At 38.7% G+C, this 23459-nt stretch overlaps 3 protein-coding genes across 3 annotated transcripts; 2 read left to right on the forward strand and 1 right to left on the reverse strand.

Moving 5' to 3' along the window:
* The first annotated feature begins 1149 nt into the window (after positions 1 to 1149).
* ankrd33ab (ankyrin repeat domain 33Ab) lies at positions 1150 to 8629 on the forward strand. Its single transcript, XM_073852413.1, has 4 exons — positions 1150 to 1524; positions 2343 to 2472; positions 3503 to 3643; positions 4712 to 8629. Exons 1-4 carry the CDS (start codon positions 1252 to 1254, stop codon positions 5536 to 5538), a joined length of 1371 nt encoding a protein of 456 aa, XP_073708514.1. The 5' UTR covers positions 1150 to 1251; the 3' UTR covers positions 5539 to 8629.
* Positions 8630 to 9664: 1035 nt separating this feature from the next.
* Positions 9665 to 14983, forward strand: LOC141347476 (uncharacterized). Its single transcript, XM_073852494.1, has 8 exons — positions 9665 to 9773; positions 10393 to 10443; positions 11281 to 11613; positions 11733 to 12047; positions 12165 to 12500; positions 12658 to 12785; positions 12905 to 13085; positions 14544 to 14983. The coding sequence occupies exons 1-8, from the start codon at positions 9752 to 9754 to the stop codon at positions 14741 to 14743; spliced, it is 1566 nt and encodes a 521-aa protein (XP_073708595.1). The 5' UTR covers positions 9665 to 9751; the 3' UTR covers positions 14744 to 14983.
* Positions 14984 to 15127: 144 nt separating this feature from the next.
* On the reverse strand, positions 15128 to 19943 carry krt4 (keratin 4). The gene is made up of 9 exons (XM_073852495.1): positions 19305 to 19943; positions 17580 to 17788; positions 17436 to 17496; positions 17253 to 17348; positions 16997 to 17161; positions 16784 to 16909; positions 16476 to 16696; positions 16307 to 16371; positions 15128 to 16219 (listed from the first exon to the last, which is right to left on the reverse strand). The coding sequence occupies exons 1-9, from the start codon at positions 19719 to 19721 to the stop codon at positions 16065 to 16067; spliced, it is 1515 nt and encodes a 504-aa protein (XP_073708596.1). The 5' UTR covers positions 19722 to 19943; the 3' UTR covers positions 15128 to 16064.
* Between the last annotated feature and the right edge of the window lie 3516 nt (positions 19944 to 23459).

Genomic DNA, 23459 nt, shown 5'->3' on the forward strand with positions numbered 1-23459 from the left:
GCTCTCCCAAGCTAAATCCAGAGCTATGAAAACTCCTGATTTTCTTAAAGGGATAGTTCACCCAAAAATTAAAATTTGATGTTTATCTGCTTACCCCCAGGGCATCCAAGATGTAGGTGACTTTGTTTCCTCAGCAGAACACAAAGGAAGATTCTTAACGAAAACCGGTGCAGTCTGTCAGCCAAATAATGGACGTTGATGGGCACCAGACCTTTAAAAGTAAACAAAAACATGCACAGACAAATCCAAATTACACCCTGCGACTCGTGACGATACATTGATGTCTTAAGACACGAAACGATCGGTTTTTGCGAGAAACTGAACAGTATTTATATAATTTTTTTACCTTTGATACACAGCCACATCCATCTTGCCTGATCACGAGCTTGTCATCCGGATCGTTACACATGTACGCGCTCTGGCATAGTATACGCAAACAGCAGAAGCGATCTCTCGCATGAACACAACACTCATTGTTTACACAGAGCACAGAGATTGTGGGTATAGCGGCTATTCAAAATGGTAATTACTTGCGCATATCCTGATTGTTCAAACCAATTTAAAGCTAAAAGATTACGTTTGCCCAATCATCCGGGACTTTTCACCGATTTCCCCTTATACTACGCCAGAGCGCGTACACATGTAACGAGTCGGATGCAAAGCTTGTGCTCAGGACAGATGGACGTGGCTGTGTATCAAAGGTAAAAAAATTATATAAATACTGTTCAGTTTCTCTCAAAAACCGATCATTTCATGTTTTAGGACATCAATGTATTGTCACGAGTCACAGGGTGTAATTTGGATTTGTCTGTGCATGTTTTTGTTTACTTTTAAAGGTCTGGTGCCCATCCACCTCGATTATTTGGCTGGCAGAATGCACCGGTTTTCGTTAAAAATCTTCGTTTGTGTTCTGCTGAGGAAACAAAGTCACCTACATCTTGGATGCCCTGGGGGTAAGCAGACAAATTTTCATTTTTGGGTGAACTATCCCTTTAAATCAGAAGCTTTTGAGTTAATTGAATGGTATTGGTTGCCATCACTGACAGTGCTTTGTTTGTTTATTTGAAGGTTATTTCACTCGGTTACAGACCCTTGTGTTTTATCTCCATTTGTCTGTTTACCTCAAGACAGGGGCCATAAACCCTTGGAGTGCATTCCTTCATCTCAGGTTGCTGACCCACTACAACCATGTTGGAATACTTTCCTCAGATGCCAGCAAAAATGGTGTAGGCAAGATTGAACTCTGAAGACATGGCAGCAGCTCAAAGCTCTGCCTTTAAGGACCTAAACCTGGGGTCAGGCCCGGACGAGGATGAAATCTCATTGTTGGAAGAAGAGTCAGACTCTGGGAGTGTGCTCTCTGATGATTCTGTTCTCCCCGATTATGAACAAGAGGAAAGGAAAAAGGGAACTGCCAACACACTATATGAGGCTTGTGTCCAAAATGACCCAGAGGCGCTGAAGAGAGTGTTGGAACGAGGTGTGACCTATGATGAGGTCATGGAAGTTGACATTAATGGCAGAGTAAGACAAATTAGTATTATAGAGAGCATAAGATAGACTGACTAATCACAGTCTGTTGTAACTTAAAGGGATAGTTCATCCAAAAATGAAACTTCTGTCATTAATTCCTCAGCCATATCTGTAAGACCTCTATCTTCGGAACACAAATTAAGATATTTTTGATTTAATCAGAGAGCTTTCTTACCCTGCGTAGACAACAATAAAACTACCATGTTCAAGGCCCAGAAAGGTAGTAAGGACATCATTAAAATAATTAAAATAGTCCATGTGACATCATTGGTTCAACCGTAATGTTATAAAGCAGTGGGAATAGTTTTTGTGCACAAAGAAAACTAAATAATGACTATTCAACAATTACTTCTATGCACATTCACAAGAGTACCATGAGACATGTGGGACTTGAACGTGTCAGTTGCGTTGCTGTCTATGCAGGTTAAGAATTTTATTGATATATTGATACATAGGATTTCATCAAAAATATCTTAAATTGTGTTCCGAAGATGAACGAAGCTCTTGCGGGTTTAAAACAACATGAGGGTGAGTAATTAATGACAGAATTTAAATTTTTGGGTGAACTATTCCTTTAACAGCATGAGAGAGTCTATTGAAGTAATGTTAACAGAACTTATTGAACTATTTTTAACTGCTCAGAACAGTTTCAGATCTTTTTATTAGTGCTGTTGATTATAAACATTTTATCTGTTAATGTGAAGTGTCCATGTACTATAGCATATAAATTTATTTCTCTTTACCTTTTTACCCGTTAAAGAAAAATATTGATAGAGGTCTTTGTAACACACCGTGATTCTCTCTTGTAGAATGGATTAGTGGTGGCTGCATATAAAGGCTTTCTTCCAATTGTTTACGAGCTGCACGGCTGTCCGCATCTCGATATCAACCACCAAGACAATGACGGCAACACTGCTCTAATGATGGCAGCTCAAGCTGGTCAGTTGTTACACGTGTGATATCAATTTACTATCTTGATGGAAGTTAGATGAACTGCTGCCTGGATTCTGCTTGCAGTAATAGCATTCCAGCTAAATAGCTGAATGCAATAACTCAAATTTACAAAGAATTAAAGAATGACAATGACTTCATGTTAAATCCTATTTGAGTTACTATTTATCGTTTAAAGAGTTAGTTCAGCCAAAAATGAAAATTAGCCCATAATTTACCCATCCTCTAGGGATCCAAAGTGTAAATGACTTCCTTCTTTCTGATGAATCCAATCGGAGTTATATTAAAAATTATCCTGACATTTCCAAGCTTTAGAATTGCATGGACAGGTGTTTTTCTTCATCAGTCCAATAAAGTACATCCATCCATAATAAAAAGTACCTCACATGGCTCTGGGGTGTGAATTAAGGCTTCCTGTAGGAAATCGATGCATATTTATAAGACCAATTTCCGTATTTAAAATGTAATAATTACCTTAATCTAGCTTGCACCAACTGGTCACACATGGAAGCCCTTCTGGGTGGATGACATAGAACGTCAGCGTTGTGCATGTGCCGGTGAGTCTCGCACAAACCAACGTTTGTTTACAGGAGCAAAGGAAGCATAGTTGTTTTTTTAATTTAGCAATGTAATGTCTTCTCTTGGCTTATATCACTGCTTCCGTGTTAGACCAAATGCCGCAAGTTCGATTAAAGTAATCATTACATTTTAAATATGGATATTTTTCTTAGAAAAATGCATACAGGAGGCCTTTATTCACCCCCAGCAGTTTTTATTATGGATGGATGCACTTTATTGGACTTGTTTTGGACTGATGAAGAAAAACACCCAGTAATGCAATATGACAGGATCAATTTTAATATAAGGAAATCATATACACCTAGGATGCTTGGAGGATGAGTAAATAATGGGCTAATTTTTATTTTTCTTATAACCCTTTAAAGACTTTGCCCCATTTCTTTATTTTGTATGTATTCCAAAATACAATGTAAACAGTTTTAAATATTTCTGTACACAGGTCATGTCTCCATATGTAACTACATCATGAATTACTTCCCTGGAGCAGAGACAGAGATCAGAGACAACAGAGGATTCACCGCCCTCATTAAAGCTGCCATACAGGGCAGGAATGATGTCGTGGCAGCTCTTATAATGCACGGTTAGCAGTTGAACACACATGCTCATAGGCTAAAAATGGTCCTTCAGAATTTTGGCATTGCTATTATTCATCACATCACTAGAGAGAAAAAACAAAACCCACATAGCCAATCAAGAATGGCATAGCTGGCATTGACCCAGTTTGCCTCAGTAGCATCCATAAGATTAATTAACTAAGCAGCCAAGCAAAAGATCTGTGGTAGGCACAACATGACAGACAAAGTGATTTCTGACACAGCATTCTTTTTTAGAACTATATTCTATAGCATCCTTCTGATATACAGTGGTGGCCAAAATTATTAGAAGACTAGTATTTTCACCAGCTAAAATTGTCTTTTTTCTGTGTATTTGTAATAATCCAGTTAGATTTTTGTTTCCACAAGCAGTCTGACAACAGCCGGTGCTCCACACAGAGATCTGATCTCATTAACATCCAGTCTGTCTGGAATGACATGAAGAAACAGAACAAACTGAGACAGACTACATCCAGAAGAACTGTGGCAATGTCTTCAAAATGCTTCAAGAGACCTACCTGAAAAGCTACATGGAAAAACTATGCACAACTGCACCTATCATTTTTTAGTTGATATAAGTTAGTTGATAAAGAAAATCTATTTAAGACATTATTTTTGACAGCATTCTCATTTTACAGCATTTTTACACAAGTCCCTAAAACGGTACTGTAGCTTTTCAGGTAAGTTTGCTCTTGAAGCATCTTGAAGACATTGCCACAGTTCTTCTGGATTTAGTCTATCTCAGTTTGTTCTGTTTATTCATGTGATTCCAGACAGACTGTATGATGATGAGATCAGATCTTGTGTGGAGCACAGGCTGTTGTCAGACTCCCTGTGCAAACAAAAATCTCACTGGATTATTACAATTAATGACAAAATGAAATTTTGCAAATGTAAACTGACACAGTATTTCCTACTGACCTACTACAGAAAAAGATAGAAATAACTGACTTAAAGCCATTTTTAGCTTGTGAAAATACTAGTGTTCTAATAATTTTGGTCACCACTGTACTTCTAATAAATATATAATAATTCAGAGCTCTGTATTTTCTTAGGTGCTGATGTATATGCTGTTGACTCCAACCGTGGTAAATGTGCACGTGACTGGGCACTGAAAACAGGTCGCTTTGACACACTGAATCGTCTGCGCCGCCTTGCTCTTCATCCCACAGCTGAACAATTCTGTGACACCTACGTCCCAGAGTGGCCCAGCCTTAAGATGCTGGTCAGCAAAGCAACAGCAAATAAGAGTGCCAGCCAGAAGCTGACTGATCATTTCAAGAGTACTTTCGCTTTCAGTTTTCCACGTGACCCGCAGAACAATGGTGTCATGGATCACATGGTACGAATGACCACCGGCCTACGCAGCCCATTGATAGCCACGGCCACACGGCCACTGTGTCCAAGCAGCCCTCCGCAGATGGGTAAACGCCGGCTTGCTGTGGCTGAGCTGATGCAGAAGCACTCACAGAAGCAGCTGGAAGAGAGTTCAATATGTCATCGCAACAGCTCCATCTCCTCCATTTCTCCTTCTCTCCACTCGGCTGAGTCTGTCTCTTTGTCCTGCTGTGCTGATACAGAGAGGCGTGGCAGTGTGCTGTCCATTGGTCAGTCTGGAATGCGCACATTCATTCCTCGTAGCGTTGCATCAAGACGCAACAGCATCTTCCCCTCTGGCTGTATCCCACAGATCAAAGTTACCAAATCCTCTCAGCCCACCCCGAAAAAAGAGAAGAAGAAGAAAAAGCAGAAAGGTTACCTGGAGCCTCCAAAGTGGAAGTATAAGGAGGCCAAGGATGAAAAGAAGAAAGAGAAGAAAACATTGAAGGAAAAGGAAGAGAAGGAAAAGGAGAAAAAAAGCAAAGAAAAGGATAAGGGATAAAAGAAAAAGCATGATGACTAAGATGCGCTTTCTGAACTCTTTGAAATTGTCTTTAAAGGGAACCCTGGGTATTAAGACTTTTATGGCTTGATGTAACAAATAATATACTGAAATATGTAGTAGAAAACCCATGGAAAATTTTACGATATTTAAAAATACACATTATTTAATCATATTTTAGACTATGGGGGACGACAGTATTTCGATGACATAAAAGGCTTGCACTCTCTGAGCTACTGGTACTACCTGTTGCTGTTTTTACCTCAACACAACTTGAAAAATAAAATACTGATATGATGACCACAGCTACTAAAAAAGCTTTCAGGTGGTGATGGATATAAGCATAGGCTTAAACCAAATGCTGTACCATTGATTCCCCCCCCCCCCCCCCAAGGTGTCTAAACGTCAAGTGAAATCCAGTGTGAAATCTGTACTAAGAAACTCCTTCACTGGCTGCTGTATCATGACAAGGAGTAGCATGTTTACATCCTGCCAGGATGGCATCTAGCATTTCTTTTCTCTGCCATTTGTAAACCTTTTCAGTTGCTGTGGTCTACTAAACGCCCTCAAAGGCATCATGGCTAAAGTGGAGAAAACAAAGAGATGGGTCTTTAGAAAGTTTTATTCTAGTCTTCCCATTCTCTTCTCCTCTTCTTATCGCTAGGAAAGAAATATAGACTTACATTACTTCTCTCGTTGCCCTTCGACTGAAAATTACAACCAAAGGCCGTACAATTTTTTTTTATTTTTTTTTTGCGGTAAAAATAGCAACAGGTATGGCCACAGGCAACAGGTTTTCTACTACATATTTCAGTATAACACAATTTATGTTATATTAAGCCATATAAGCCTTAATACCTGGAGTTCCCTTTAAAAATCTCAATAAGGTTGTAGATGCGCTCAGTTTAATTGTGTGTGGGAAAATGCTTAAAGATGGAATCAGTGAAGCAATGCAGTGAAGAATGCATGGGCCCTGAAAAAAGGAAGTGTATTTTGAAACCTTACTGGTACATTCCTGTCTCTCGAAAATCACTTCCTACTTCCTTTTAGGGCAATTTATCTACATTCATTTCAGTCAGTCTTAAAGGCTATCAAACATTTTAAGGTCTCTGATTGGATGACTTACATGTAGTATAATACCTGAATGTATGCTGCATCTAGATAATCATCACCATCATCAGAACAGAATTATGCTTAACCAAAAATAATACAGTTCGTATTTAACTAATTGATTACTTATTTGCCATCACTGACAAAAAACGAGGAAAAAAATGTAACCAGTTTATTTGCAGAACTATTGCATGCCACAGCAATTGGGGCTATGTGAAACAAACTTCTGCATGCACTAAATCAGGTTGTGTCATTTGCAGTTCAGTTTTCTGTATGTGTTTCATTAAACATAGAGTTGTTTTACTCAAGATGCCTTCAAAAGAGAAAAGGAGATACCAATTAATCATAACCAATCTCCATCTAATATGTTGATTGATATCTAAAACTTTCCTCCTTCTCACTAACATTAGGATATTAAATTTGAATAAATGGCAACAATAGAAACGACCTTAAAGGTTCATAGATATTGCCATCAATTCATAGTTCTGTTAAAGGGTTAGTTCACCCAAAAATTTTAATTATCGCTTGATTCACTCACTCTTTAGGTAACCTAGGTATATACGACTTCCTTCTTTCAGACGAATCCAGTCAGAATGATATAAAAAATTATCCAAGCTTTAAAAATATACATAAAATTAGAAGTTCAAAACCAGGATTGGTAAAGGAAAATGTTGAAAGATTTTGATATAAACCAGGGGCCTCATTTATAAAGACTTGCGTAGAAACCATCCTTGATTTTATCTAAGAACTTTTCTGATTTGATCGTAAGAGCGATTCAGAGAAAACGAACGTACCACGAAATCCATGCGTACGCCAATCATTCGGTTATAAATCACAAATGATCGTGGAATTGTGTGCAGCTGAATGTTCCGCCATCTAAACGCCCCTGCTTAATTAATTAACATATAAAATGAGCTCATTCCTAAAGCAAAAACTCTGTGACAATGGCAAGTAAAAAGGAGCGCAAGAAATCAAATAATAGTGAGGCTGAACTATCTGCAATACCAGGCATTACCACAAGGAAACGATCGTACGCCAAGCTGGAATCTGACGTGGAGATAAGTACTTTTCCACGTCAAAGACGGTTTTTATAATTCTTTACTTTGACGTGGATTTGATCGTACGAACACTCTAAGATCAAATCAGTGCGTAAGAAAGTTTTATAAATGAGGCCCCAGGAGGAGATCAGTTTTCCTTTGCTTAAGTAAGGAAACTTTGCTTCCTTTGCTCCTGTAAACAAACGTTGGTTTTCATGAGCAACGCTGACATTCCACATCATCCACTTGGAGCTGCTTCCGGGTAGGACCAGTTGGCGGAAGCTTGATTACAGTGAATCTTACATTTTAAATATGGATGTTTTTCTTACAAAAACACGCCTGTGCAATTGTAAAGCTTAGAGGTGCCAGGATAATTTTTAATATAACTCTGATTGGATTAGTCTGAAAAAAGGAAGTCATATACACCTAGGATGCCTATGGTGAGTAAATCATGGGCTAATCTTCATTTTTGGGTGAACTAACCCTTTAACACTTACTTAACAAGCGGATACGATGAGACCTGTTTTCCAGTTTGATCAGGTGACGACATTAACCCTGTTCACCTGCTAATAAAATGAACCGTTTTTGGCAGCAACTGCGCTCTCAGGAAAAAATGACAATGCTTTCAATCCTTTGGATTTCTCTCTTATCTAACACGCAGGTCAGTTGATGGAGTCTCTCCTAATAAGCTAATGATTTGAAACGTGTGTTAAATGAGGAAGACATAGAAAACTCTTGTGACTGCAGTTAAGAACTACCGACTTAAAGGTAACTAAAATGTACATGTTAGTACCCTTTGAAAAGGTATTGCCCCAGTAACACTTTATGTATATTTGAATGAGAGTGTGTTGTAGTATTTTGTGCAGTGCGAAAGCTAACACAATGTTATCATGACTTACTGTTTTATGTTTGTAAATATGTATGATCCATTGTAAGATACTGTAAATAGGAGTTAATAAACTGTGTATGCTGTACTACACAAAGATGGTCTTATTGACTTTCTCTGTCCCACCTGTGTATCATCTCTGACAGCACTGCAGGGACAGACGTGAGGCTGAACAGTCAGTAATCTGCTCTCTCCCAGTTATGCAACGCAACCATGTGGAGAGCAGCCATAAATCCATGCAGGATTAGAGATCTAGCCGGGTCGCTCAAGTCAAACAGAGGCCTCTGGCTAAGTTTGGGATCATGAGCTATGGCTTCTAAAGGACACGATTTGGAATCACTTTATAGTTATAAAATGTACGTCAGCAAGGGGGGAGAAATTCTGCGCAACTACTGTATATGTAAAATTAAGGCTGCATTAGTTACACTAGTGCATTTTCATTTTAAAACACAGAACCTTTGCTATGGATACACTTGTCATTTACACTACTCTGGCATTTTTATCCTTCGAAGACAGACTTTTAAAAAATGCTGTTTTAAAATGAAAACACACTAGTGTAAACAGTGCTCGACTGAGTGGCCAGAGACAACAGAATTTTAGCATAAATGAATTCAAATTTAAGATTTAAAAAATATAAAAATTAATTAGATATATATTTTTTTAAAATGTCTAATGTATGGACAGAGGTATCAATATAAATTATGGCTAATTATAAAAATAAGTTAATTGTACTAGGGGGGAAAAAAAATCTATCAATTATATATATATATATATATCACTTGAGATATATAAATATATATATAAATATATATATATCTTAGTATGTAAATGTATTTATTTTTATTCAGTTTTATATGGCTGATAAAGGCTTAAATCAACCACTAAAACAGTTTTTTTTTTTTTTTTGGATATATATATCAAGTGTCCAAAAAAAAATGTTTTAGTGGTTGATTTAAGCCTTTATCAGCCATATAAAACTGAATAAAAATAAATACATTTACATACTAAGACTTGGACTAAAAGAAAAAAAAAATCACATCCGTTTTTTGGGGCCAATGAACTTCCTGTTAGTTAATGCAGTGTTTCACCAGATGGGAATTTCAACACTTCTTTGTTTGTGGATTAAAAAGCAGTTTTCACTTTTATCGTGCCACAGTTTCATTTGCTGTTACCTGTCAGGATGATTCTCCACAATATAGGAGGTAAGTGTTTATTTCATTTTCCTGATGTTTTTAAACTCATTAGAGTATATTGTCCAATGGAGGAACATTTCATGTAACCATTGAATGTAGTCAGTTGCCAGAACATTTAATTTCCAACACACTTTATTTCCAGTTAATTAAATTTATAATAAATTGCAACTAATAGTATAAATTAGATGGTATGAATCAGGGTTACCCAAATAACTTATTTAATTCTCCCCCAGTTCTTCAGAGTAAAAACAAAAAACAAAACAAAAATGAAATGTGTTTATATCACTATTATTGTTTCTACATATATTGTCATAAATCTCCAAGCTTGAGCAGGACTGGTGTGTTTCAGACAGGTCAGTTTGACCAGTATATAAATGTAGAAAGCATGACTTTTCTAATTCTTGAATTTGTGTGATTCACAATAATACATATTTGTGAAGTTCAATTGTGCTTGTAACTAGTATGCCTAAAAACTGTCAAATATAAATATAACTATTGTGTTAGTACATTTCTGAGTTTAATGTCCTGTTTCCCCATGTAAAAAATGTTGCAATATCCATATTTCATGTACTTTAATTTGGGAAAATCCTATTTTTCACAGTATATTGCAATCACTCTTTCTTCATAGCACTAGCTGTGGTGTGCTGGATAATGTGTGTGAGAGAAACGATGTCTCAGGGTAAGAATCATTCACCTACTCCTGTACATAAGTAGTAGCACACATTTGTTCATTGTGTGTGTGTATATATTCGGATCCTTCTAGAAAAGTGCATATATAGCAATAGCATGATGGTCATTCAATCAGATGTGCAATAATATGCATGATATAAGCTCATCATACCTGTAGTAACATGTTTAGAAATCTTAGATTTACCTTTTATTGACCTGCAACATTATCATTCAAATATTTGGAGTTGGTACAATTTCGAAATGTTTTTGTAGTATTACAATTTATAATACCTGCTTTGTATTTTAATACATTTTAAAATGCAACTTATTCTTGTAATGCCAAAGCTGCCTTTTTAATTAATAATTATTGACAGAATTTTCATTTTTGGGTGAACTATCCCTTTAAAACACCCTTATAATCAGTGTTGAAACCAAATGCATTGCTTTGAATGTGGAATTCTTTTCAGTGTTTGCTGAATAAAAAGTTCAAAAAAAGTTTAATTTGAAATTTAAATATTTTATAACATTATAAAACTTTACTGTCACTTTTAACCAGGTTAATGCATTTTTGCTTAATAAAAATATAAATTTCTTCAAAAACGATCTTACACAAGCCTTTTTGTGTTTTAACACAAAAAACTTGCACACAGGAATTTACTTTTGAAACAACGCAGTTACCCTGTTGTGGTTGGTCAGTATAACAAAATCCCTGTTATGGCTTTAGAGATCATATTGAAAGCAGTCATATGATTTGTTTTTATTTAGTGTTGCTTAGGATTTGCTGAATATAATAATTGTCCTCCCTTTTCTTTTTCTGTGCCATTCTCATTCTGTCTCTCATCTCTAGCATATGCTCCAGCCCCTACATTCGAGTATGGATACAGAGTAAATGTAAATAATATTGAGCTCAATGCTATAGTAAACGTTGCTTGTAAGACCCCTTGGAGTGCTCCGTATCCCGTAACTGTGTCTTTGGGCATGTTGGACAGCCCCTCACAGACCCCAGAAACCACAGAATCCTTGGTGACCTCTGAGGTCATCAGCCGAGCAGATACACGGCATTTCACAATCCCTGCGACGGCCAAGTTTGAAGGAAAATTTGTGTGCTGGTACAAATCCACTCGGACTGAATTAAAGAATCCATATTCTAAATTAAGCAACCCTCTTACCTTAGTCGTATGTAAGTTTAATTATGTATATGTCTATAATATATATATGTATATTAGAGTGTGTTTTAATAAATTATGTATTAGAAATTTTCAACTGAAACTTTACTCTGTTTCTCTCTCTCTTTCTCAGCTGCCCTTTCTCCTCCCAATGTGACTGTGCACCCCAATCTTTTCCTTAAGGGTGAAGATTACACTGTGCAATGCGATTCAGTCTACAGCCTACTAGTCACAAACTTCACACTGAGTCTGTATTACCGCATCCTCCCCGTCACCCCCGGAACCAACTGGACCTCTTCTGGATCACTGTTTCTCACGAATCACACTAGTATCATTGTAACACAGAGGAATGCAGTTGTCCCAGTAGAGTTTACCTGCACCATGGAGATGTTGTACAATGGAAAAGTTTTACATTCGTCTCAGTCTAAAATTGAGCAAGCCTTCCCAGGTACAGAAGAGCAATTCCATAAAATTGATGCTTCGAAGAAACAATTTCTGAGCATTCAAGTGTGTATGTATATTTCCTAAAGCCATGGTGTGTTTTCTTTCCTCTGTTCTCCATTAGAAGAGCTTCCGGTTCGGCTTTGGGAGCAGGAACGTGGAGAGAGCTGTCTGGGATATCTGGATATCACGCTCAAAGGCAAGTGGCAACCTGTTTGTCAGAAGGAAGTCGATGCTGAAGCCGATTCATCTGCCGCTGCTGCCACGGCTGAAGTGGTGTGCAGGGAACTGGGATGTGGGCAGGTGCTGGAGTGGCAAAGAGTTCTGGATAACAAACGGTATTTCACACAAACAGTTGGGGGCATCAGATGCAGTGGGAAAGAAAAAAAGATCAAAGATTGTCCAGTGAAGAAAATTGAAGATTGCAAACAGAGAGGCATGCTCTATATTATTTGCTCAGGTGAGACAGTTTTAGATTAACTGTGCAAAAGCATTGGAATGACATTTTACCAGAAAATGTTTTGAGCCACAAAACTCGAATTCATGGGATCTGACTAATCACCTCATGCTTTTTATTTTTCTAATAAATGTCTACCTTTCATTCTCCCTTTTGCCAGATGCATTGCCTCGTCCTAAACTGTCTGTGGATACATATGGTGATGTCTCCGAACTGTATGTCACGGACAAACAAGATGTGAAAATCATCTGCTCCATTCACTCAGCTTTTTTAAAATCAAACGACAATGTAAATCACCCCATTCACGCTTTTACTGTTACTGAATTTTTTACTGAATGGCTTTGCAATTTCATTGCAAATTATGCTTCTGGTTCACAAACAGCAGGTGACATTTCTTTCCTGTTTAGGGGGACATGGAGATTAGAAGGAATGGTGCTTATTTCAGTAAAACATACAACCATCCAGGCTACCCTGCATCTTTCTCACAGTACGCCCCAGTGACTCCAGGAGAGTATGAATGTGTATTCTATCCTAGGACTACGAAAATTATATCAGCGTCTCAGCCCAGCAATTCAGTCTTCATTTACAGTGAGTGTCTATAAACAACTACAATTGTGATGCATTATAAGTGTGTTTTCATGACACGTCATCAATCGGCCATATTGGCGGCACAATACATAAACAATGCCATTGAACCGAACAAAACTTGCATATTTTGCTGATTATTGCTCCTGCAAATGGTTAATTATTGTCATGTTTGGGCTGTACTAATCAGTTGGACCTGGAAAAACATTTGGAGTACTATAGACTACCAAATGTTATAACAAATCAAGAAGAAGAGTGCAAAAAACTGTCTGATGAACAAAGGGCGTTTGTGGTTGGCCAAACTGAACCAGCATTTCCGGGACAAAAATCTTTTTTTCCTTATAATTTACCGTCTATTAACCTTAATTTGTTAAAATATCGTGCCTTTCCCTTCTTACTAAGTCCTTCTTTATATAATTTAGCAGCTTCCAAATGTTTTTTTTATTTGGTTTAGACACCATAAATTAGCAGAAAAACTTATTCAGTAGTACATTAACTGTGCAATCCATGCTGTTGTTTATATCTATATATAAGCATGGCCGGGCATGTGGGAAACTGACCAAACTGTTATGTACGTAGTTTGCACCCTGTCACTGCATCCTCCACATTCAATTTAACTTCACTTCCAACCGTATAGGAGAGAAAAGAAGTTGCATTGATCTCCAAGCCGTGGGTCTTTTTGAGAGAACTCTTCTCATATTTTTTGCGTAATAATGCATTTAAAAGTTAATGGTTAAAGAGATGTTTATAAAAGTTCAAATTGTTGTTGCAGATGAAATATAACACAGATATCGATAAATAAATATTTTTACCAGGTTAAATGTTAATTATTACTAACTCAAATCCCTTTATCTGTTTAACCGTCGGTCGGGCACATCCGCCATGTTTGTAGTTTTTTTTTTTAACTCTTTTTTTGTTTTTTGTTTTAAATGCGTGTTTTCAGTTCTGAACCGCCAAAGTTGGCAATATCCACACTTCAGAAATCTACCTAAAATAGTAGACCATCCGGGGACTTTTGCCATAGCCTTTTCAACATACTATGCTTTGGGACATACTATTCTAATATCACGTACTATTTAAAATGGATAGCATGAACATTGGACGCTGGGATACTCTTTACCTCCTATCTAAACTGTTTAATACAGAATTTTACAGAACAAGCGCCAGGGGGCAGTGCTGAGCTACTACTTTGTATCTGAACTTTACGTTTGTGCACTTTACACTTTTAAAGACATAATTTGTACATAATTGTTACACCTAAAGAAAGAATAGACCCGTTATATTAGTAGACAAATTAAAGATCACAGGACAAGTTGAAATACTATTTGCTTTATCTTGGCAAACCAAGATAAGTACATGTGCATTAGTAATGTTTTCTTATTGCCGTAATACTCCACATATAAGAAGGATCGAGATATTTTTTAAACTTAACTGATGTTCATTTCTGTTTGTCTTTTGCAGTATACAATCCTCCGAATCCTGTGCCAATTGTTGCAGGTGTTCTCACAACTGCTGTTGGGGTAGCAATTATGGTGTATGTTTGTGTATTTAGAACTGCGACAAAAGAAGTACAGACCAATGAATTTCCACAGACCAATACTGAAAATCCAGAAAACAATGCTAGCTATTTACCTCAGCAGCTGGAGGCCAAAGAAGGTTAATTTATGGCCTAAAGTTTGTTTAACGTCACCATGTAAATATAGCATCCCGACAACTTTACACATTAAATATGTTTGATAAATATTGAAAAAGGCTAAGAGATAAGTGAATTTTGTAGTGCGGTTGCACAAAGGGTTCCTAAAAATGTTGTAAGTGTTAAGATAATTTTAAGTTCTGCATTGCAAAATGTTTAAGAAAGTTGACTTTATTGTAATTATATTGAATGTAACTATTTTAATCCTATTAAATATTGTTCTGTCTATAGTTTCTTTGTGGTTCCATTGTCTATTTTTTCAATCCATATGTAGCTCTTTGATGTTAAAACTGCCTATAGTTGGTTTAAAAAAAAATTAAACAAAAGTAATTAAAGACATATCAAGACCGAGTTTGTAGACTCAGATTTATTGTATTAAGATTTTCAGTTGGTGTCAAGTCAATCAATACAAAATAAATCTGGTTGAACATGGTTTCATTTTTGTTGCATTTTCCATTCATAACAGGGACTGTAAAATGTGCTCTGGAAGTAGTTTGAATACAGGGGAAAGTATAAGGTAGTACAGTCACCACGCAGTAAATAAAGCTCTCTGCTTTCAACTCGGCAAGTACACAAAGTTTAGGAGGGATGGTCCATAGAAATGCCACGGTGCCTGTTTTTTGCTAAAACAGATCTCCCCTTGAATGTGAGGTAACTGTCATCAGTTACAGGCTGACAGTTTTTTTTAATCAAACAGGTAGACTAACACTGACAGCCATTGCATAATGACAAAAGTCATATTACAAATACAGCAGGGAGCTTGTAACAGCACAAAACATTCAACCAGGACTTTCAGGACCTGTATAGCACATCCCCGATCCAGTGAAACCATGGTACTGCTGGTGGTTATGCTAATGAGACTGAAATATTATGGTTGTGATGGGCCTAATTGGCTTCAGTGGTTTCTATGTGTATGTATTTCATTCAAGTCTCACTTTCCCCATACATATCAGTGCAGAAATAAAACAATTCAGTGACTGGGAGCACAGATTCTCCATTACATTCTTTCTGGTGTCATTTTAGTGTAGTTGGGTTGATGATTTAAAATGGCAGTGACACCACCAGACAAGAGATTCATGTTATGGGTAACTACCGACAACGCACAGAACAACCTAAAACTTATTTTGTGTTTAAGAAATCATTGTCCTCATCTCCTCATTAGCAGGGGATAGCTGTCTGGCTAGAATATAGCACCATAGATGGTTTGAGTTGTAAGAAGGTTCAGAGTGATCTAGTTGCAGGTTAGGAAGATAGGATGCCAGGAAGGGCTGGGATGGTGTGGCTTCTCCTTAATAGCGTTTACTGCTGACAGAGGTGACGCTGGTTTTGCTGATGGAGCCGCTACCATATCCTGATCCACCACCAAATCCTGAAGAGCCACTGAAACTGCCGCCACCGTAGCCGAATCCACTGCCACTACCGTATCCACCACCGCTACCGAAACCTGCAAGAGAAAGAAAGTTTAGACACATATCCAACATGAAAGAAAGGTTATTGAGAGAGAGAGAGAGAGAGAGAGAGAGAGATTTACCAGATGACAGACTTCCAGAGGACTGCTGCACGTGAATGGTGGCTGAAGCTCCACCGCTGGACAGTCTAGAGTAAAGAAGACAACGGATTTGCTTAGTGATGCTTTTTCAAACCTCAAGGTTTGTCTAGTGAGTGGCAATAGCACAAAACATTCTTTTAAAACTTCCTACCTGCTCTCCTCTCCTTCCAACAGTTTTCTGTAGGTGGCGATCTCAATGTCCAGGGCCAGTTTGACGTTCATGAGCTCCTGGTACTCGCGCACCTGGCGGGCCATGTCTTGCTTGGCCCTCTGGAGGGCGTCCTCGAGCTCCTTGATGCGGAGCTTGGCGTCTTTCACTGCCAGCTCTCCACGCTCCTCAGCCTCTGCGATCTGAGCCTCCAAGTTGGCACGCTAAAATGACAAAAACATAAAGTCAGCTTGTTTACATAAAAACTATGTGAAATACATATGTATCAATGCTTGCTTGCTCATCATTACCTGTCCCTTGACTGCATCAATCTCGTTCTGTAGGCGGGCGATCATGCGGTTGAGTTCTGCGATCTCAGCCTTGGTTGAGCGGAGGTCCTCACCGTACTGTCCAGCAGATGACTGCATCTCCTCAAACTGTAAGATATATTGATTCAAATGAGCATTTGCGTAGCCACAGGTGAGGTGATCTTCAAGAGTTGAAGGTATGAGAGCTTAACCCACCTTCTGTTTGTACCAGCTCTCTGCTTCGGCACGGCTGCGGTTGGCAATGTCCTCATACTGAGCACGCACTTCAGCCACAATGGAGTCCATGTCCAGGTTTCTGCTGTTGTCCATCTCCACAACGACTGATGTGTCCTTAATCTGAGACTGGAGCTCACGCAGTTCCTGCAAATGCAGAACAAACAATCAGTAAATTATCTAGGCTAACAAAGTTTACAAAGTTTTGGTTGGCCAAACACAACAGAATTTAACTTACAGCCTCGTAGACTGCCCTGAGGAAGTTGATCTCATCCTGAAGAGCATCAACCTTGGCCTCAAGCTCGACCTTGTTCATGTAAGCTGCATCAACATCCTGAAAGACAATGCGAGGACATTTTACCCCACTGCTGTTACAGAAAAAACCTTCCGGTCTTCAAAAGAAAAGATAAATGGTCCTTACCTTCTTGAGCAGAACAAACTCATTCTCTACTGAAGCACGCTTGTTGATCTCATCTTCATACCTGTTAAGAGTGAGTAAATCTAGTCAGTTTTTATTCTTTTTTTTGCTTCCATCAGATTATTCAGTTTTAAAATTACAACTCACTTGTTCTTGAAGTCCTCAACCAGGCCCTGCATGTTCTTCAGCTCTCCTTCCAGCTTCATCTTCTCATTTCCAAGCCCATCGAGCTGTCTGCGCAGGTTAGCAATGTAGGCCTCGAACATGGCGTCAATGTTGGAACGAGTGGTCGTCTGTTCCTGGAGGAGACTCCATTTGGTCTCCAGCATCTTGTTCTGCTGTTCCAAGAAACGCACCTGGGAAAACAAAGAAATAAGTTAGTGTTTTTAATGCGATGATTTTCACTTTCAAGCTCCTCAGGGGTTAAAAATGTAGTTGAGAAAGATTGCACTCTGAAATAAAATAGTGAACGAATGAATAAGTGGATTGATGGTTTTGTCCATCTTGTATGAGTCCTTTGTAGTCTTTTTGTGTATGCTCTCTGGAAGCATTGTTTAAGGGAATACAAATGGCCATGAGTCATTTTAGCAGGCATTTTTCTGCAGGGTGGAGTGAGGGAAGGGGGAGGGGAAGGTGAAAGTGGACTGACTGGGTGTGGCAGTGCTGCACACAAGCTACAAACTCCTAGACTGGAAAAAAACTTCCAGTAATGGCCTCACCCAAACCTGCATTGCTTCACAGATAAAACAGTGCACAACAACATTAGAGAAACAAGACCTACCTGCCACACCCTAAGGCAGGTTTTGTGTGTGGCCATATATGACAGCACCTGTCTTTATACATTTTTTCTCTTCTGGATGTATGCAAGCTGCCCTTTTCCTCAAGACTTCTTTGTTGAACTATCTCACAATGTCTCACAAAATCATTAACAATGATTTACATTTGCCTGTTATCTTATACCTCAGAAAAACTTCAAAGGCATTTATTGGCATAGTCTTTGACCTGCTAGCAGGTTATAAAGCAGAGTAAAAGTTGGGAGCATCTGGTGTCTATGGTCCAGATGACTCATCCTGGTCACACACTACCTACTGCAAATTCTCCCACAGGCACTAAAAAATAAAGGTGTGTGTGTATATGCTGACTACATGGCCTTCAGGGTGTGTCTTCTGTCCACATTAGCTCAGAAAGTTGTGAAGTGTTTGTTTGCAGCCAAATATGGGTGTAACATACAGTTGACTAAAGCTTTTCTATTGTTTTAGAAAAAGAATGAAATAAAACACAGCACAAATGAATCTGAATGGCAATTTCGGTTTCATAGCTGTGCAATTTTTGTGGAGTAATAAAGTCTAGACTTTGGACTACGCACACACTGGTTTCCTCTAGTGCTTGCTATATACAGTATGTGTGTATCTATGACTCATATGGTTGCTAGGTTATTACCTAAACTCCACCCATATTTGGATAGCCTCAGTCATGGGTTTTTGAGGAGTTTTTTCCATTCTTAGAGAGGTCTAGTACAAATGATTTAACATTTACTGTAGCTGACTGGCCTGTTGCTACTACTTGTACTTGTACTGACTGGCTAAGAAAAATACTTAGCTTGCAGATATGCTTACAGAAAGCTGTTGTGCAAGAGAAAGCATTTTTATGTGTCACTCAGATTTTTTACAGCTGCAAGCTATTATGCTGTGTAGTAATACTAAAGGCATCCATTGTTACGAGTCACTGGTTCAAAGGGCGCACTTAGTAATAAAATAAGAGTTCTGTATTTGAATGCACTATAGACACTGTGCACAGCAATATCATTACATACATTTGCATAGTATGCAAAAAACAGATATTTTAAGAGAGACTAGATGCATGAATACTCACTTTGTCAATGAAGGAGGCGAAGCGGTTGTTGAGGGTCTTGATCTGTTCTTTCTCCTGAGTCCGGACACCATGAATGGTGGGGTCAATTTCCAGGTTGAGAGGGGCCAACAGGCTCTGGTTGAAAGTTACAGCGGTGATGGGAGGTGGAACGAAACCACCACCGAGACCTCCACCAAAACCACCACCAAGACCACTACCGTAGCCTCCACCCATGCTGCTGCTGCTGAAGCCGTAGCTGCTGCCTCCAGAACCGAAGCCTGCACCGAAGCCTGGACCGGCACCCACACCAGATCTCCTGACGCTGGTCACGGTGCTGACCCTGCTGGAACCGCCGGAAGGTGCGTAGGCTGACTGGCTGGAGTAGCCAGACTTCCTCATGGAGCCTCCGCTGGAGTAGCTGATAGACCTGCTTGACATGGTGCCTGTGTCTTTGAGTTGCTGAGAAGGAGGTACGAGAGTGCTCTCTGAGAGAGGAGTGGAGGAGGTTGCTCACAAAGGAGAGTCAAAATCCCTCTGAGTGTCTCTCTGCAGCTGGCTGACTGCTTTTATACACACGGTCAGGAGGCGGAGTCGCCCGCTTGCACACATACCCTCGCATGCAGATGCTCTCTCACACACACCCTACCTGTTAGACAGGTACAGAGAAAGTGGCAAGATAAATGGTGTCACACCCAGCCTCAGGCTTTGCCCCAGGTGGAGTAAGAAAGAAACCAGGAGGAGAGGCAGAGACTTAAGGACAGACATTCCAGTAGAAACTCAAAAAAGAGAGAAAAGACAGTGTCGCTCTCACAGGCTGCCAGCGGGTGTGTTCCTGCCTCAGTATCTGGTTGGCTGGGCAGCCGCAGAGCGTGAATTAACCTCTGCTCTTTTCAGCAGGGTGGGGCACGAAGCAACTTTCACATTTATGAATGGCTTTTTTCCATCTACTTTTGCCAGTGTTTGGAACCAGCAGGGCTTTTTTTCCCCCCGCGAGCTGAAGAGTTGCATTGTTGAGATTTACAAGGGAAAAAAAAGAACAGCGGACTTTCCGTCCGTTTTGATACTGGAAAATGTGCACACACACTTCTGCACAGTAGCTAGCGGCTAACACAGCTCTAAACTCCACCATATGTGTGTACACACAAGTGTGTACGTTTGAGGTGGAGCAAAATGGTGTGATAGAGCTACAGATGCTACAAAAATACAGTACGCTTAGCTCTATCTGGAAACTTCTCCAAGGATCACTCATACGACGTTCCCACGCCCTGCATACTTAGACCATTTCTCATTTCTTGCTCAGGTCAACATGATAAGCCGACTGTTGGGTGGAAGAGCCAGCACTGGCAGGCATTACAACAGTCATGACACTATGATAGTGCAACACAGGTGTGAAAGCTGTGAGATCATTCATTGTGCTGCAATCATCGCTTTGTGTGAGCGTCTGAGATGAGTAATATGCTCCGGCTATGTCTCCAGCAATGGTGTGCACAAGACGTCAGACGTATAAGGGAAGGAAAGGCAAGAAAATGCATGTCCGGGCTGGATCTCCGGGACATTGCGGAGGGTTTAGGGCAGCAAACTATTACAGTAAACAGACAATGGGTTAGCCAGAGTGTCTGCAGTATGTGCATGTATTAGTGTTTATCTGATCTGATGGTAAGGTGTATTATGCATATTTTCCAAAGTGTATGTCATTTGCTCCTAGTAACATAACAGGGTCTGGTACTTTGGCATTATTGCAATGCAACCCAGCATTGCAATAATGTATTGTGAGTATGAATATGCAACTATTTACTAGGATGATGACAGTAGATATTAATGTTACTAAATATTAATTTAAATTTGCACATAAGCATACACACGCATATAAAGTAAATCAGCATTTTTCTATGTATGAAAGCGACGTGTTTGATGATGACAGATAAAGATCTGTAGCATCTGGCACATTCCCAGTTTAAGAACTGATGACAAGAATGGACACACCCTTTATTTGGATCATCTACTCACTTGCTGCACAAATTTTTTTTTTTAAATGATTCTTTAAAATACTGATGCTTTAAAAAACATTTGGATAAACATATAGCACTTAATTGACCTACACTTGAATATTACTATTGCAGTTTTATTTCAGTTCACATGTACATTGTCACATTCTTTGCAAAAAGACTGTAAGGTATGTGGCCAGGCCACCTGTCAGTCACAAGGGTGGAATCTTTTTTTACATGAGCACTGTATTTGCAGACCAAACAGTGGCGGTACAGAACAGAACATCTTCTGATATGTTTTAATGGCACCCAACAGTCTAGATCAGATAAAATGAAGCTGAAATTTTGTATTTAATCTTATTAAGTCCAGATAGAGGAGTATTTCTGAAGGGGATTGACAAGAGAAGCATACTTAACATCTGTCTGCATTTTAAAAGCGTGCAAAACAAAAGTCAACAGAACAAAAACGCAACTGAACAGCGCATTTGTTCATTTAAATTTTTAATAATGCATGGGGGATGGGATTGTTGTTACTCTTTCATTGTTCTTTTCATGGACGATGCATTCAGTATTTCCATTTTAAACCACTTTTGAAAAGGACTCATTATTTTCTGTGTTGCAGCTAGGGCTGCAACAACGAATCGATTAAATCGATAAAAATCGATTACTAAAAGAGTTGGCAACGAATTTCATCCATTGGCAGATAATTTTGCTTGTTTTAAGTGAACAATCACTTAATTTTGAGGTGGTTTTTTTTCAGAAAACAAGACATAATTTCTAATGCTATTTCATGTGTATAGTAAATGTATCTTGCTTTAAGATTTTTTAAATATTTGGACTGAAAACAGGACAAAACAACTAAGTTAGAAAAGCATTTTTTTTTGCAGTGTATATTCTGTGCTTTGTCCCATATAGATCATTATTGACAAATATATTTGTGTGTGGTGTACTTTTTAATTTAATTTCTAAAGTTCTTTTATAGCACTTGGTCATCTTTAGCTGTGTTTAAATGTGGTGTATAAATTATCCTTGCACTTACTACAGTGATGGTAATAATTTAATGAATAAGCTTCAAGTTAACTTGAGAGAGAGAGAGAGAGAGAGAGAGAGAGAGAGAGAGAGAGAGTGTGTGTGTGTGTGTGTGTGTGTGTGTGTGTGTATGTGTGTACCTGGTATTCATCACGTTGTGGGGACCAAATGTCCCCACAAGGATAGGAATACCAGTAGATTTTGACCTTGTGGGGACATTTCTCAGGTCCCCATGAGGAAACAGGCTTATAAATCATGCACAATGAGTTTTTTTGATGAAGTAAAAGTGTGCACAATCTCCTGTGAGGGCTAGGTTTAGGTGTGGGGTAGGTGTAGGGCAATAGAAAGTACGGTTTGTACAGTATAAAAACCATTACGCCTATGGAATGTCCCCATAAAACATGTAAACCCAACATGTGTGTGTGTGTGTGTGTGTGTGTGTGTCTTGTCTGTGATTGCTCTTTGGGTTACTTACCTTTACACAACTAGTAACTAAAACAAGTATGTATGTATGTATGTATTTAGTTGATGTAAAAATTGTGCTATTACACATACTCATACTATCTTTTTGATTACAGAAAAAAACAGCAAACCATGAGAGGCTTCTTGATGGGAAATGCATCATGTACACCACAGCAAGCCGCTGTCTTGACGGATAGTATCCTCAACATGCTCGTCACTGACATGAGGCCTCTGTCAAGCAACATGTTTGTGCACTTTCTAAAGATTTGGAAATGAATGCCTTTCTTGTTTTTTTTTATATCCGATTCATTGATTAATCGAAAAAATAATTGACAGATTAATCGATTATTAAAATAATCGTTAGTTGCAGCCTTCGTTGCATCAATATAAAACAATAACTTTAAAACACTACAATCAGATCTTTTACATTTTTGGAACTAATCAATAAACAACATTAAGGAAAAACAAGGAGACCATCTGCTGCTAAATGTTTCAGAGACCAGTTCACTTGCCTGGGGGAGTTTGCTGTGGTATGTTAGTTTTGCATATAAGACTGCCTTAAAGCCATCAGGCCAGAATCAACAGGTTCGATCCATCTTAGTAAATGGGCATGTAAATGAGTATCATGCCAAAACAACATTGTTTTGTAAAGACATGTTTGGGACTTCTTAAGAAGAAAGACATGCATCAACAAACTGGA

The sequence above is a fragment of the Garra rufa genome, chromosome 12, assembly GCF_049309525.1.
Source record: "Garra rufa chromosome 12, GarRuf1.0, whole genome shotgun sequence".
NCBI classification, from domain to species: domain Eukaryota; kingdom Metazoa; phylum Chordata; class Actinopteri; order Cypriniformes; family Cyprinidae; genus Garra; species Garra rufa.

Bases quoted from the DNA above. Each gene is read 5' to 3' on its own strand.
- LOC141347476 (XM_073852494.1), top strand. From the start codon at position 9,752: ATGATTCTCCACAATATAGGAG. The intron at 11,614-11,732 runs GTAAGTTTAATT...TCTCTTTCTCAG, and splicing joins CCCTCTTACCTTAGTCGTAT to CTGCCCTTTCTCCTCCCAAT. The intron at 12,786-12,904 runs GTAAATCACCCC...TTTCCTGTTTAG, and splicing joins TTTTAAAATCAAACGACAAT to GGGGACATGGAGATTAGAAG.
- krt4 (XM_073852495.1), bottom strand. From the start codon at position 19,721: ATGTCAAGCAGGTCTATCAGCTACTCCAGCGGAGGCTCCATGAGGAAG. The intron at 17,789-19,304 runs GTGAGTATTCAT...TTGTTTTCCCAG, and splicing joins TCGCCTCCTTCATTGACAAA to GTGCGTTTCTTGGAACAGCA. The intron at 16,910-16,996 runs GTGGGTTAAGCT...TATATCTTACAG, and splicing joins AGAGCTGGTACAAACAGAAG to TTTGAGGAGATGCAGTCATC.
- ankrd33ab (XM_073852413.1), top strand. From the start codon at position 1,252: ATGGCAGCAGCTCAAAGCTCTGCCTTTAAGGACCTAAACCTGGGGTCA. The intron at 2,473-3,502 runs GTCAGTTGTTAC...TTCTGTACACAG, and splicing joins AATGATGGCAGCTCAAGCTG to GTCATGTCTCCATATGTAAC. The intron at 3,644-4,711 runs GTTAGCAGTTGA...GTATTTTCTTAG, and splicing joins GGCAGCTCTTATAATGCACG to GTGCTGATGTATATGCTGTT.